This window comes from Balaenoptera ricei, chromosome 7 (assembly GCF_028023285.1).
Source record: "Balaenoptera ricei isolate mBalRic1 chromosome 7, mBalRic1.hap2, whole genome shotgun sequence".
Lineage (NCBI taxonomy): Eukaryota > Metazoa > Chordata > Mammalia > Artiodactyla > Balaenopteridae > Balaenoptera > Balaenoptera ricei.
In genome coordinates, this window is record NC_082645.1 from 55,463,369 (window position 1) to 55,476,079 (window position 12,711).

General features: G+C 34.7%; 1 protein-coding gene across 4 annotated transcripts in view; it reads right to left on the reverse strand.

Annotated features, from left to right (window-relative positions):
- Positions 1-4,401: 4,401 nt before the first annotated feature.
- Positions 4,402-12,711, reverse strand: part of SCN7A (sodium voltage-gated channel alpha subunit 7) — a 76,563-nt gene continuing 68,253 nt past the window's right edge. For all 4 annotated transcript variants that reach the window (XM_059928018.1, XM_059928019.1, XM_059928017.1 and 1 more), the window contains 4 exons: positions 12,157-12,294; positions 10,514-10,618; positions 9,923-10,193; positions 4,402-7,245 (listed from right to left, as the gene is read on the reverse strand). In XM_059928018.1, the coding sequence (XP_059784001.1) occupies positions 6,191-7,245; positions 9,923-10,193; positions 10,514-10,618; positions 12,157-12,294 (1,569 nt within the window). In that variant the 3' untranslated portion in view covers positions 4,402-6,190. The remainder of the gene's footprint in view (positions 7,246-9,922; positions 10,194-10,513; positions 10,619-12,156; positions 12,295-12,711) is intronic.

The following is a 12,711-nucleotide window of genomic DNA, read 5'->3' on the forward strand; positions in this document are numbered from 1 at the left end:
CCCTCTGAGAAAAGCCAGGTTGCTTGGCCTGTGAAAACCTCTTTCAGTCCAGCAGGGACCAGGGGCAGCCCAAGCCACATCAGATAAACAAGGAAAACCAAAATAACACCTCCAAGGCTCTGAAAATTAAACTACCATGAGAACCACAGCCTGCAAAAATAGACCAAGACCTATACGCTAAACCTAAACAGTGTGATTAACTGCTAAAATGAAAGATTTAAGTAGGGTCCAGTATCTCCTAATATAGACAAAGTATCCAGAGTATGATTTTAAAAAAACAGCCAACATACCAAGAACGAAGAAAAATCACAAGTTGAAGGACAAAAGACAATTAGTTGACAGTAATCCTGAGATGAGTCAGATACTGGAATTATCTGAGAAATATTTTTAAAACATCAACTATAACAATGTTTCAACAATGAATTGCAAATTCTCTTGAAACAAATTAAAAACCAGAAAATCACTGCAAAGAAATAGATTATATAAGAATAAAATCAGTGGAATTATAGAACTGAAAAATACAATAACAGAAATAAAAAACTCAATAGATGGGTTCAACAGTAGAGTGAAGATGATGAAGGAGAAAATCAGTGAACTTAAGCAGAGAACAATACAATTCACCCAATCTGAACAACAGACAGAAAAAAGATTGTTAAAAAAAAAAAAAAAAAAAGAACAGAGCCTCAGGGACCTGTGAGACAATAACAAAAGAGCCATCCTTCATGTCATTACTATTGCAGAAGGAAAGGAGAAAAAGGCGAGGCTGAAAAATTGTTTGAAGAAGTATTGGCTGAAGATGCCATAAATTTGGTTAAAGACACAAATCTACAGTTCCAAGAAGCTGAGTAGATGCCAAACAGGATAAACACAAAGAAATCCATGCCAAAGCTCTACCCAATTAAAAAATTTGAAAACTAAAAATTAAAAATTATTGAAAGCAGCTGTAAGGAGATGACATTTTACCTACAGTGGAATGAATACCAATGCAAATGACAATGGATTTCTTATGTGAGGTTATGGAAGCCAGAAATGGCACAATATTCTTCAGGCAAAAAACTGTCAACCACAAATTCTATATCCTATGAATTTATCCTTCAGGAATGAAAGAGAAATAAAAACATTCTCAGAGGAAGAAAAGCTAGAAGAATTTGTTACTAGCAGACATAGTCTTTCTAAAAATTTAGTAATATATTCTGTTTAACTCAATATATCAAAACGCTATCATTTCAACTTGCAATAAATATATATTAAATATAAAAATATTAAAGAGAAATAAACTCTCTTACTTTTAAAGATTGGCTAAGGAAAATTCTTCAAACAGAAAATAATTGATAAAAGAAGGAATGATGGAGCGTCAGGAAGAAAGAAGAAGTAATGCAAAGAGCAGAAATATGGACTCATACAAGGGACTGTTCTTTTCCTTATGAGTTTTAAAACCATATTTGATGACTGGAACAAAAATTGTAGTGCCTTCTGATTCCCAAGACAATAATATTTTCAAATGGGGAAGACAAAGAGACAAATGAGAGTGAGGTTTCCATGCTTCACTAAAAGTGGTAAAACGCTTTATATTAGACTGTATAATTTGTAGATTGATAGATATATAGATAAGTAGATATAGTAATACTCAGAACAAGCACTACCAAAAATATACAAAGAGATATATTTAAAAGCACTATGAATAAATCCAGATGGAATCCTAAAATATGTTCAGAATTGTGCAGGAAGGTAAGAAAAGAGAACCAGAGACATGAGACTGGAGGAAACAAATAGAAAACAAATAATAAATGACAACCTTAAATGTTAACATATCAACAATTACCTTAAATGTAATTGATCTAAATATACCAGTAAAAAGTAGATTAAAAAATGTGACCCAGCCATATAATGATTATAAGAAACCCACTTCAAATTCAGGGACATATGTCTATTGGAAGTAAAAGAATGAAAACAAGGAAGATTTCCCTCACCAATGGGCAGGCATCATCCAGTTCATTTAAGGTCCAAATAGAACAAAAAAATGGAGGAAGGATGAATTCTCTCTCTGTTCTTGAGCTGGGACACCTATATTCTCCTGCTCTTGGACACTGGAGCTCCTGGTTCCAGGGCCTTTAGATTCAGATTTTGGGACTTACACAATTGTCCCTCCCCAGTTCTTAGGCCTTTGGCCTTGGACTGGGAGCTACCCCATGGCTTCCCTGGTTCTCAGGCCTTTGGATGTGGACAGAACTGTACTGCCATCTTTCCTGGTTCTCAAGCTTGCACATGGCATATCTCAGATTCTCTAATTGTGTGAGCCAATTCCCATAATAATAAATCTCCTCTTATATATCTCTATGTATCTAATAAATCTCCTCATATATCTCTATGTATCCTATTAGTTCTGTTTCTCTGGAGAAGCTTGACTAATACCTTTTTAAGGATAAAGACAACTTTATCTCTAAATTACTGTGCCTAGGAGATGCTCAACAGTTTTTTATGAAAGATAGTAAGAAGAAGGGAAGAATGGTGATGAAATTTTGTATGAATGGGGACCCTGAACTTATGGGTCATTTGAAGACGTTACCTTCATTTGGTCTAGACTAGAATCCAGGAGTAAGGGTGTTGTGCCACCTGGATGGTTAATAGAGTAGATAGCTGGAGTTGAGAGAAAATCCTGTGAGCTAATTTGTAACTCTGAAGTCAGTGAAGATAAGAGGTTCACTTACAGATGAGGAGAAGAGTAGGTGTCTGACCCTGACAGTTTTAGGTTACCTAACATAAAGATGAAAATCCCCACCGGTAGAGTGAAGCCTCAGTCATCCACTGGGGCATGTTACTGAGTGTTAGAGTTGAGAATGTGGACCTGGAATTTATTGAAAGGAGCAGTTAAAGGAGGAGAGGGTTCAAGAACCAAAGGGCAAAATAAAGCATGTCTGGGAAGGCATTCAGAGTGCCCAGAGTAATTCTGCTCCAGTTTCTATTCCATCTCTGCTGTGAAAATTTTATCCTATTGTTGATTCCTCTCTCTCTCTTTATTGTCTAGCTTGAATAACTAGTAGCTGGAACCTTAGGTCTCATCTCCATGATGAACTCCTCTCCTTAAAATTGTCTCTGTGTTGAATACAGTTACCTTTTTCTCTAATTGATAAAATCTTTCTTTTTCTTCAGGGGCTCATTTTATTAACATCACCTGTAATTTCTAATGAAGAATCCATCATTCCTTCCTGTATATATATATTACAGGTTATATGAAATAGTATAAAAATTACCATATATTATATATCCAGCTGAATAGTTATGTTTCCCCTGGTAGCCAATAAATTCTTTAGTCTCATATTTCTCTTTGTATGTATCTATGTGTATATGTATGTATATCTATCCAGGCTCTGGGTTTATCTCTAGTATCTAGCATTCAATAAATGTTGAATGAAAAAAACTTCTGTAGTTTTATCCCTTGTGCCTTTCCTTTTTCCAGACGTGGTCATAACTTTTAAAATTCCTTCCGCGGGGGTGGGGTGTGGGCAGTGGTGGTGGAGGGGGCTGGAGGTTGGGGAGAGAAGGAGAGAGGGAGAAAGGGAAAGAGAGAGGGAGAGAGAGGGGTGGGGGAGAGGGCAAGAGGAGAGGGAGGGAAGAAGATTCCTTATCTCTGCACAAAAATATAATTTATCTTAAACTTCCTTTGTCTTTACCCAGGTCATTTATTACTAGACAGTTGTCATACAGAGTGGTTAGCTATTCAGGCTCTGAAACTAGCCCTGGTTTGCATTCCTGGCCGTGTTAATTACAAGTTCTGTGTCATATAAAAACCCTTATAACCCTTCTAAGCCTGAGTATTTTCATCTATAAAATGAGAATTATCATTGCTTCATGAGTTGTGAATGCTGAGTTCAGGCATGATAAATACTTAGCACAAGGCTGGGCTTAACAGTCTGCTCAATAAATGGTAGCTATTTCCAACATTTGAAAAACCATTTTAAAGTGAATTATATTTATTAAAGAAGCAGAAAGAAAAATTTTAAAGAAGCAGGTATTGATAAATATTAGCATACCAATAAATTTAATTTCAGCATTATCTTCCATATAGCAACTTCTAAAAATATGGAGATATATCTAGTAAACTTCGGATTTTGCTAAGAGGAGTGCTTTTTACATTTTGTCAGTTTGTAAGGGTCTCTGGCAAGCTTACTAATATTTATTTTACAAAATTAAATTAATCCAAAGGAAGCAAAAATATTTCCAGTTTTGAACTTTGAACCTGAATGAATAAGCTTTAATATAAGGCTCATTTTAAAAAGTTCTTATTACACAAAGTTGCCAACCTAATTTACGAAAGAAAAAAACCAAAGCTTACCTTGGTTAACAAGTTGTATTTACTATTTTCTTTAGTATCTAAAAAGTAAAATATATTGTAATATTTGCTAAAAATAATTCTTTACATAGTTTTTGGAAGGTTAGTGGCAAACATGATTTACAATTAAAAGATATCATTTTCGAACTAAAATCAGTTCATAGTCTTTATGGAATTTACAAAAGCAAGCTTAGATTCAGTTTAAATATTTGAAGCAGTTTTCACATTAAAGCATTTCCAAGAAATAGAAAATTGAGAAGCTTAAATAAAGCACCAGCTGTCACCATGTCACCAAATTAACACTGATTCCTCACTGGTCCCCATCACATGATGGAGAACAGGAGGAGAGAGGGAAGGAACACTTACAGTAAGAAACAACCCTGAAATTACATTTGCTTAGGGGATCCCCCAAAGGCATCTTGGTCAGGTTAATACATTTCTGAGGAGCAGAAATAGATTATAATAGTTAAGGCTCAATCAAGATCATGCATTTATAATAAAATACGATTACTGATATTTAAGTGATATTGAATGTCATACAACATAGTTAAAGCTGGTCATTAAGTCATCAGTATACATATTTTCTTTCTGAATCCTTTAGGACTTTGTAGGCACACTGAAATCAATCTTCATACAAATAGAATAAATATCTGAATCTCAAATTACAGGGATGCAAGAGACTGCATTTTATGATTACATCAAAACAACTATCTGTGCCTATCTTTTAAAAATAATTTTACTAGTGAAAATTAATGCTTAGGATTTTAAAGTTTTTCAAACATAAAACATTTTACATAGTAATTATGTATGTGATGAAATAAACATGAAACAAAACAGAAAACTTGGAAAGATAAATGAGAAAGTGGAAACTAACTTGCATACACTAATGTTATAAAACACCATGAGCAACAAACTCACACTTTGATCTCCTAGTTCAGAGTCCACACAGTTTTAGTGATCATTTTCTTTCTCAAAGTTATAAAAATCCATGAAGTGCAGTGGAAAGTACTACAAAGTGGCCACTGTTTCCCAATGAGAAATAAGAAAAATTAGAAAATGTAAGCTGTAACTGTAGTTCCCTTTATGCTGATTGTTCTAGGAACTCATTCTCTTAAAGAGAGAATGGTCCTTAGCTGGAACTAGCCAGAAAGATGAGAAACCAGGAATCCAAGAACAATGAAACATTAATTCACAAACCAAAAATAAATAAAACCAAAACAATCAAAAACAAAACCTAGGCTCTAATCAATCTTTTTCAAAAGTGGTTTGAATCAGCCCAAGAGTCTCTTTGATTAATCTCAAAGACACTTTCTAAGAACTGCCTTTCCTCTTCCCCTGATTGGTATCGGTCTAGGCAAGTTTATGATTTAATGGCCTGTAGCATTGTACTATTTTTTAAAAATACCATCCCACTTTAAGAAAGTACTTGTTTATTTGTAATTAAGTCCCATTAGTAGTGACTTGAATCCCATCAAGTTAAAGTAGACATAAAATGTATAAGTAAGCTCCTTTGGCTACTAATTTCTGCTACTACCTCCCCCAACCCTCCAGAAGAAGCACACACCATATAAGCCATATAGAGAAAACAAGTATTGGATTATTAAACAACAGTTTTAACCCAACTTAACTCTGCAGTAATATCAAAGGGTTGTCTTGGTCAGACTGAATATACAGGGGTAAAAGTGAATTGGACATGGGATCTTGTGAGCACAAGCTTATCTTCCATGGGTTGTAAACAATTCATTTTTAAGTGAAATCTTTAGTTTCTCTGACCTTTGCTTTTATTTCTGATCTAAACTTTTAACATTTGGGGAATATGTAAAGAAGGTGAAAAGGTAGTAAGTGGGATTAGATCTGGCTTTAAATAGTTGACTTTCCCTCAGTTTTGTCAAAATATGAATCTTCTTTGATAGCCTGAACTTCCACGTCCCCATCTATCATACGAATATCTGATGTTTTTTTGTCATTTTGCCTTAAACGGTAACTTTTATAAGCACGCTGAATGATGGTTGCTGAGACTACCTCTTGTTTTCGTTTCAGAGTAGTTGTAATTGGCTCATATGTGATCTTAAAAGGGTTGGCTAACGTAAATCCAGATTCCATCTCTGAAAGAACTTTCTCCATGCTCACATCTTTACTCATAACTCTCTTTGTTAAAGCGAGTAAGATGTCAAGGCAATGAATTCTGTCCCCAACAGCCATGGGAAGATCCATAGCAACGATCTGGCCCTTGTTTGGTTTTGCCATTAGAAGAGGAGGATCAAGAGCAGCTGCGAAGTCTGAAAGCTTGCTAGAGTCTATATACTGGGTTCTATCAGGATCAAACCTCTTCCATACCTGAAAAAATTTCCTAAAATCATCTTTACTCAATGTCTTGGCTTTTTTTTTAGAAGCAATATTTAAAAACTCCATGACAACAACAATGTACATGTTTACAATGATCAGCCACGATATGAGGATGTAACTGACAAAATAAACAATCCCAACAAAGGGGTTACCACAGTCTCCTCTAACCTGAGTCCCAGGGTTAATTTTATCAGGATCACAGTCAGACCATTTACTGTTGAAAATTGCATTGAGCATCTCGTCCCAACCAGCAAAGACTGTAACTTGGAAAAGACAGAGCATACTGCTGCCAAAGGTTTCAAAGTTGGACATGTCATTAATTCCAGCTTCCTTTTTAACATAGGCAAAATTGTACATTCCAAAGATGGCGTAGACAAACATGATCAGGAAGATAAGGAGACTGATGTTCAACAATGCGGGGAGGGACAGCATCAAAGGAAGCAGCAGATCATGGAACACCTTTGGTCCTTTCTCAGGACGCAGGATGTGGATGGTCCGTGAGAGAAGTATCAGTTGCACAAGGGAAGGAGGTACAAGGTAATATCCCACCATCAGAGGCAGAAATAGTCCTTGGTGTAGAAAAAGATAAATCAGGCAATACAATTATTTAGAGGAATATAAATTATTTTATACTTCTTTGGTTTTCTTCTATATGTTAAGGTAATTAATCCTTCCCGTATAACATTTAGCACATACTGAAAGTCTGGGTTAGCCAAATACTAATTGTGGCAATGCTCAGAGTGTCTAACAAAATTTGGAAGAGAATTATTTCTACCATCATTTTCAGAGTATTACAGATCAAGCACTTCTGGAGTCACAGATGGCATGAATTCATAATATACGACAGTAGTCATATTTTTTTTTTCCTGATTGCAGTTAGATCAAGAAATTTAATTCAACCCAACCTTTATTGGATACCTAATAAAGGTGTCAAGAAAATATGTGAAGATGAGTGACATGACTCCTATCCTCAAAGACCATATAACCTAGGGAGTAGAGGTAGACATTTAAACTAACTATAATGCAAGGCAGAAAGACCTATTGGATAAACATAGTTTAAAAAATATTTCATATTCAGTGATCACAGATTATAATTTGATTTATTGACTTCATAAATAGTATCTGGGACCTTAGGAGCTTTAAATGTGAATTGAATAAATGAGTCTTCGCCAAGAACTTTTCTTTCTGGCAATGGTGGGAGGATGAGGGCACTATGAGAGGGAGATATATAACTATAAAGCAAGGTGAAATTATAATTACCATAAAAAACATAAGGGATGCTCTCTGAAAGTACTGGAGAGGGTGTGGTTCATTCTGAGTTGAGAAGGTGGAGAAGGGGAAAATCCCATGAAACTTCTAAATGAGATGGTATGTTTGCTGAATCTGGAAGGATCATGTCTCACATTTCTGTTAATTTGGTCACTGTCAATGATGGCATTCTCCCTGACGTTCTATCTTACATATACCCTCATTTCCACAGTGCTTTAGTGAACTTTCTACTCTGACTCAAATGTTCATTTCTCCTCAATCTCTCAAACCCTTCCATTATGCAGGAGGTTTTCCTACTTAACTATAAACACATTTTTACTTCTTCATCACTAAATTTTCTTCACTTCCTTTCTTATCTAAAATCTGACTCTATCTTGAGGACACTATTTCCCTTGCAACACTCTCAAGCACAGATAACTCACTCTTTCCCATTCCACATTTCACAGGGTAGAAAGATGGAACAAGCAAGCATCTTTCCCTCTTTCCAATGTGATTTCTAGATACTTTTCCTTCACATTAATTTTATAAACAAAAAAGAAATTTTTCACAGTTTGTGGACCATGACATTCAACTATACCATCTCCTACCATTCCTTGGTTCTATGATTTATTCATTCCCCCTCGTTCATATTCATTGGAGACTTTGGTACATGGCTCACTGTCACCCTTTCCACCCCAGCACCTACCATCAACAACCCATTGAAAGGCTAGCCCTCCAGTATTTGGCTTTCTTAAATTTTAATAATCTCCATCATTTTACTGTAGACACACCCATCTATGGCCACATTCTGCACCCAGGATACCTGACCTTCTGAGATCTCAAATTCGAACATCTTTATCTCGGACTGCAATCTCCTCTCCTTCTAGCTGTCTGATTCAGTAACTCTCATTTCAGTCTCATGGGGCTCTTTAATTCTGTTTTCCTCTGTTTTCTTCCTATCAGCCCTTTCCTGACTTTACATACTTTTCTAGCAAGCTTCTTGTACTTGTCTATCAATATTAGCTGCACTGCCTCTACTACCAGCTGATGAATGAATTTTCTGGGAGCACAACTGAGCAGTTTATCTACATTTTTCACTACTGACTGCATAGAATAGTACTTGACAATAACATTAAATATTGTTTCTACTCTTATGGAGATAACATTCTAGTATGTGTCTTATGGGAGGTAGACAATAAACAAACTTTTCTCTGCCTAAAACACTTTTATCCTAGATTCTTGGCTACCTCCTTATCCAATAGGTCTCTATTTAGATTTTTGCTTCTTCCGTGAAGTTTTCTCTGATCTCTACTTACTGATTAGGTGCTCCTCGCTCTGTTGTGCTGCTGTGGCACCCCATGCTTCTTCCCTTATCATAACCTTAATAGCACAACATTAAAATGTACTGTTTAATTGTCTGCATCCCTTGATAGATTATAAACTATGTATATACAGGAATTATGCCTACTTTGTTTGTAACTGAATTCTTTGCACACAGCATAATACATATTCACAAAGAGGGTAATCAAGTATATTTGTTAAATATAGGACTGGTATCTCCAGAGTAAGAGAAAACTTGTAACAAATTCATTAAACCCTAAAACTCTAGTGTTGTGAGAGTAGCAAACAGTTTTAGAGATTAGAGGAAAGGGAACAATAATGAGTTTGAAAGGTTATATCATGCTAAGACATAAAGGTCTGTCTAGTGTCATCTTAGAAAAATAATGTATGTGATATACTGAAGGGGTAATTAAGCATTTATCTGGTGGTCTGTGAAGTCAAGTCTATGTATTAATTCAGAAAGTATTTTAAATATCTTATATCTGTCAGGCATGTGTACATGTATGAATGTAAAAATGTAAGGCATTCCTGCTGGAAATAAAAAGGATCCCTACCTGTTTTGCTTATTAAGAGACTATATCTCAGGAGATGTTTACTCTAAGAGCTTGCCTGAATTAGTATTATTACAAATGAAAATCTGACTAAACAAAATCTTACCTGTAATAGAGAAAACAACCACCATAAAATCAAAAAGGTTCCATCCATTGGTGAAATAGTTGTAATGGAAAACGACGAGCTTTAGTACACATTCTCCAGTGTACAGTGTAACAAAAACTGAGTTAATCCAGTAGAGAGCAATGTCAATTTTGGGGTTCTGTTCATCACTTTGTATCATAATGGTTATTGCTTGGAAAAATATAAGAACCATGATGATGACATCAAAAACTTGATTTGTTACCAAGTCAAAGACAAATCCTTGGAACTTGTTCTGTGTGTAAAGAAAAAAGGTGTAATATTTTTATTAATAAGATATTTATACAGACGTATTGTCTTTAGATTTACAGCTTCCCTCCCAGCATAAATAGGAGAATAACTGAAGACTAAGATTTTACCAAGCTATGACTATAGCACAGAGTAAAAGCAAACAAACAGAAAGACCATCAAAAGCTCTTTCAAAGACTATATTTTAAAAATTTTGTCAAAAGCATTTGTTGTTAAGAATTTTAAAAACACATCTTCATTTGTAAGAGAGAATATATAAAGGAAACTTTTTCAGAACTTAAAACAAAAATCTAGATATTTCCTTACTTCTGGGCGAGGTACTGGTTTTTGAGAGACTTCGCACATCAGCTTCTTCAGTGCATGACATTGTTTCTTCTGTTTTACTGTTATAAAGATATTTGAGCCTCCCAGGTAAAGAAATGAAAGAAAAAGATGTTAAAATCATATTTAATCCAAATTTCATCTTACATTAATATGTGTTTTCGAAAGCTTGGCAATTATTGATTTAATCCTCTAAAAAAGGCTTAACTGCAATGAACTAAATCATGTTTAAACATGTCTGACCTTCTGCACAAAAATTCATACAAAACACAGAGTATACACTGGAACTGATTGATAATCAATTATCTTTTGATGAACTTTCCGATGGGTAGTCAACCTTATTTTAACTTTTTAGTTACTGAGGCCTACCTCTTGTTAGAGACAAAGGAGAAACAGCAGAGGATATCTGGAAAGGTTACTAAGAAAAGCTGAACTAAAAAGCTAAAGGTAAAGCTGGTTTGTACCTTTTAATAATCAGGAAAAAAATAATTGGTCATATATGTGTTTTTATATGTTCATACATTACTTAATTTTCCAAATACTATTAGAAGATACTTTTCAGTATTATTCAAAAAGCACCAGTGCTTACCTCTTCATAGAAACTTCTAGGGATTATTCGTCTTTGTGTTTCTAGTGTTAATTTCAGTATCTTATACAGAATATGCAAAGTGAATAAGAGGTGAACATTTAATGTGTTAATCTAGGAATTAGGAATTGTTACTGCCCATGTCAGGACTTGCTCACTTAAAATTGACAGGGGTCATCAGTTTGAAGTCCAGAAGCAAATCCTAGGATATTATCCCATTAGGTTGAAATCGTTAGGAAGATGAAGCATCCAATTCAATGAATATTTCATTTGACCACTGATCTCTCTAATCCCATCTAATTAGTGCAGACTCAGAGTGGTTTGTTTACCAGATTCTACACGTGGTTAAACTTTGATGACATGGCCAAAGATGGAATTTCAAGATTAAACTCTTCTTTTCTTTGATTTACCATAAGTCATTCCTACACCTAATAGGAAGTACGGCCCTGAGGTTAAAATAAGTGAACTTATATGACTTTTGAGGCATTTGTATTAACAGAAGCCCTGAAGGGAGTCTTTGTGTGGAGATGGCACCAAACATGGGTTGTTAAATTCCGCCTCTGAATTCTCTCTTATGTGTTTCAAGCGCTCCTATTTAGGTCATGTAATTAGGATTTATGACTCCCTCTACTTCTAGCAGAAAAAGCTATTTCAACCAGCAAATATGTCTCTGCTGGTTATGACTCTGAAAGCTTTGAGTATATCAGAGAGTAAAAAAGTGTGGCTTATTTTTCTTGAACATCTTCAGATATTTGTGCAGATGCATAACAATGTTATTTTTCAGCATGTCATTATTTACAAACCTATATACAGAAACATTTGTAATTTTTAACGTTTAAACTTGTCTGTGCTTATTTGAATATAGAAAACAATGTAAAGATGAACATTTCAGCAATATCCATCAATCTGCAGGAACATCAATCATTTTTTTAAAGATAAGTACCAAATAAAACCAATATTAAGCTGAATCCAAAACCAATTATTTGAAGCAGGACATATTTTTTCCCTCGGGCATTGATGAACAAAGAATATTTATACTTATCTTTACTTTATGTTTGTTGAAATTAGCAATAATAGCACCAATCAACATACTCAGAGGAAGAAATAATCCAATGATAATAAAGTCAATAAAGTAACAACACATGTAGATGTTGTCTTCAAAATTAGGCTGCATATCTACCTAAAAGTTAAATTAAAAAATAAGCAAAATAAGGCAGAGCACAGAGGATTTTTAGGGCAGTGAAAATACTCTGTATGATATTATAATGAAGGGTATATGTTATTATACATTTGTCCAAACCCATAGAATGTACAACACTGAGTGAACCCTATGAACTATGAACATTGGGTGATAATGATGTGTCAATGTAGGTTCGTCTTTGGTAAAAAATATAGCATTGTGGTGAGGAATGTCAATAATGGGGAGGTGTGCATGTGTGAGGGCAGAGGTATATGGGAAATCTCTGTACCCCCCTCTCAATTTTGCTGTAGACCTAAAATTTCTCTGAAAAAATTGTTTTTAAAAATAAAATAAAAAGTGAGAAAATAAGCAAAATATTTATACTGACCTTTTAAGACTTAGAAAATAATTTATGAC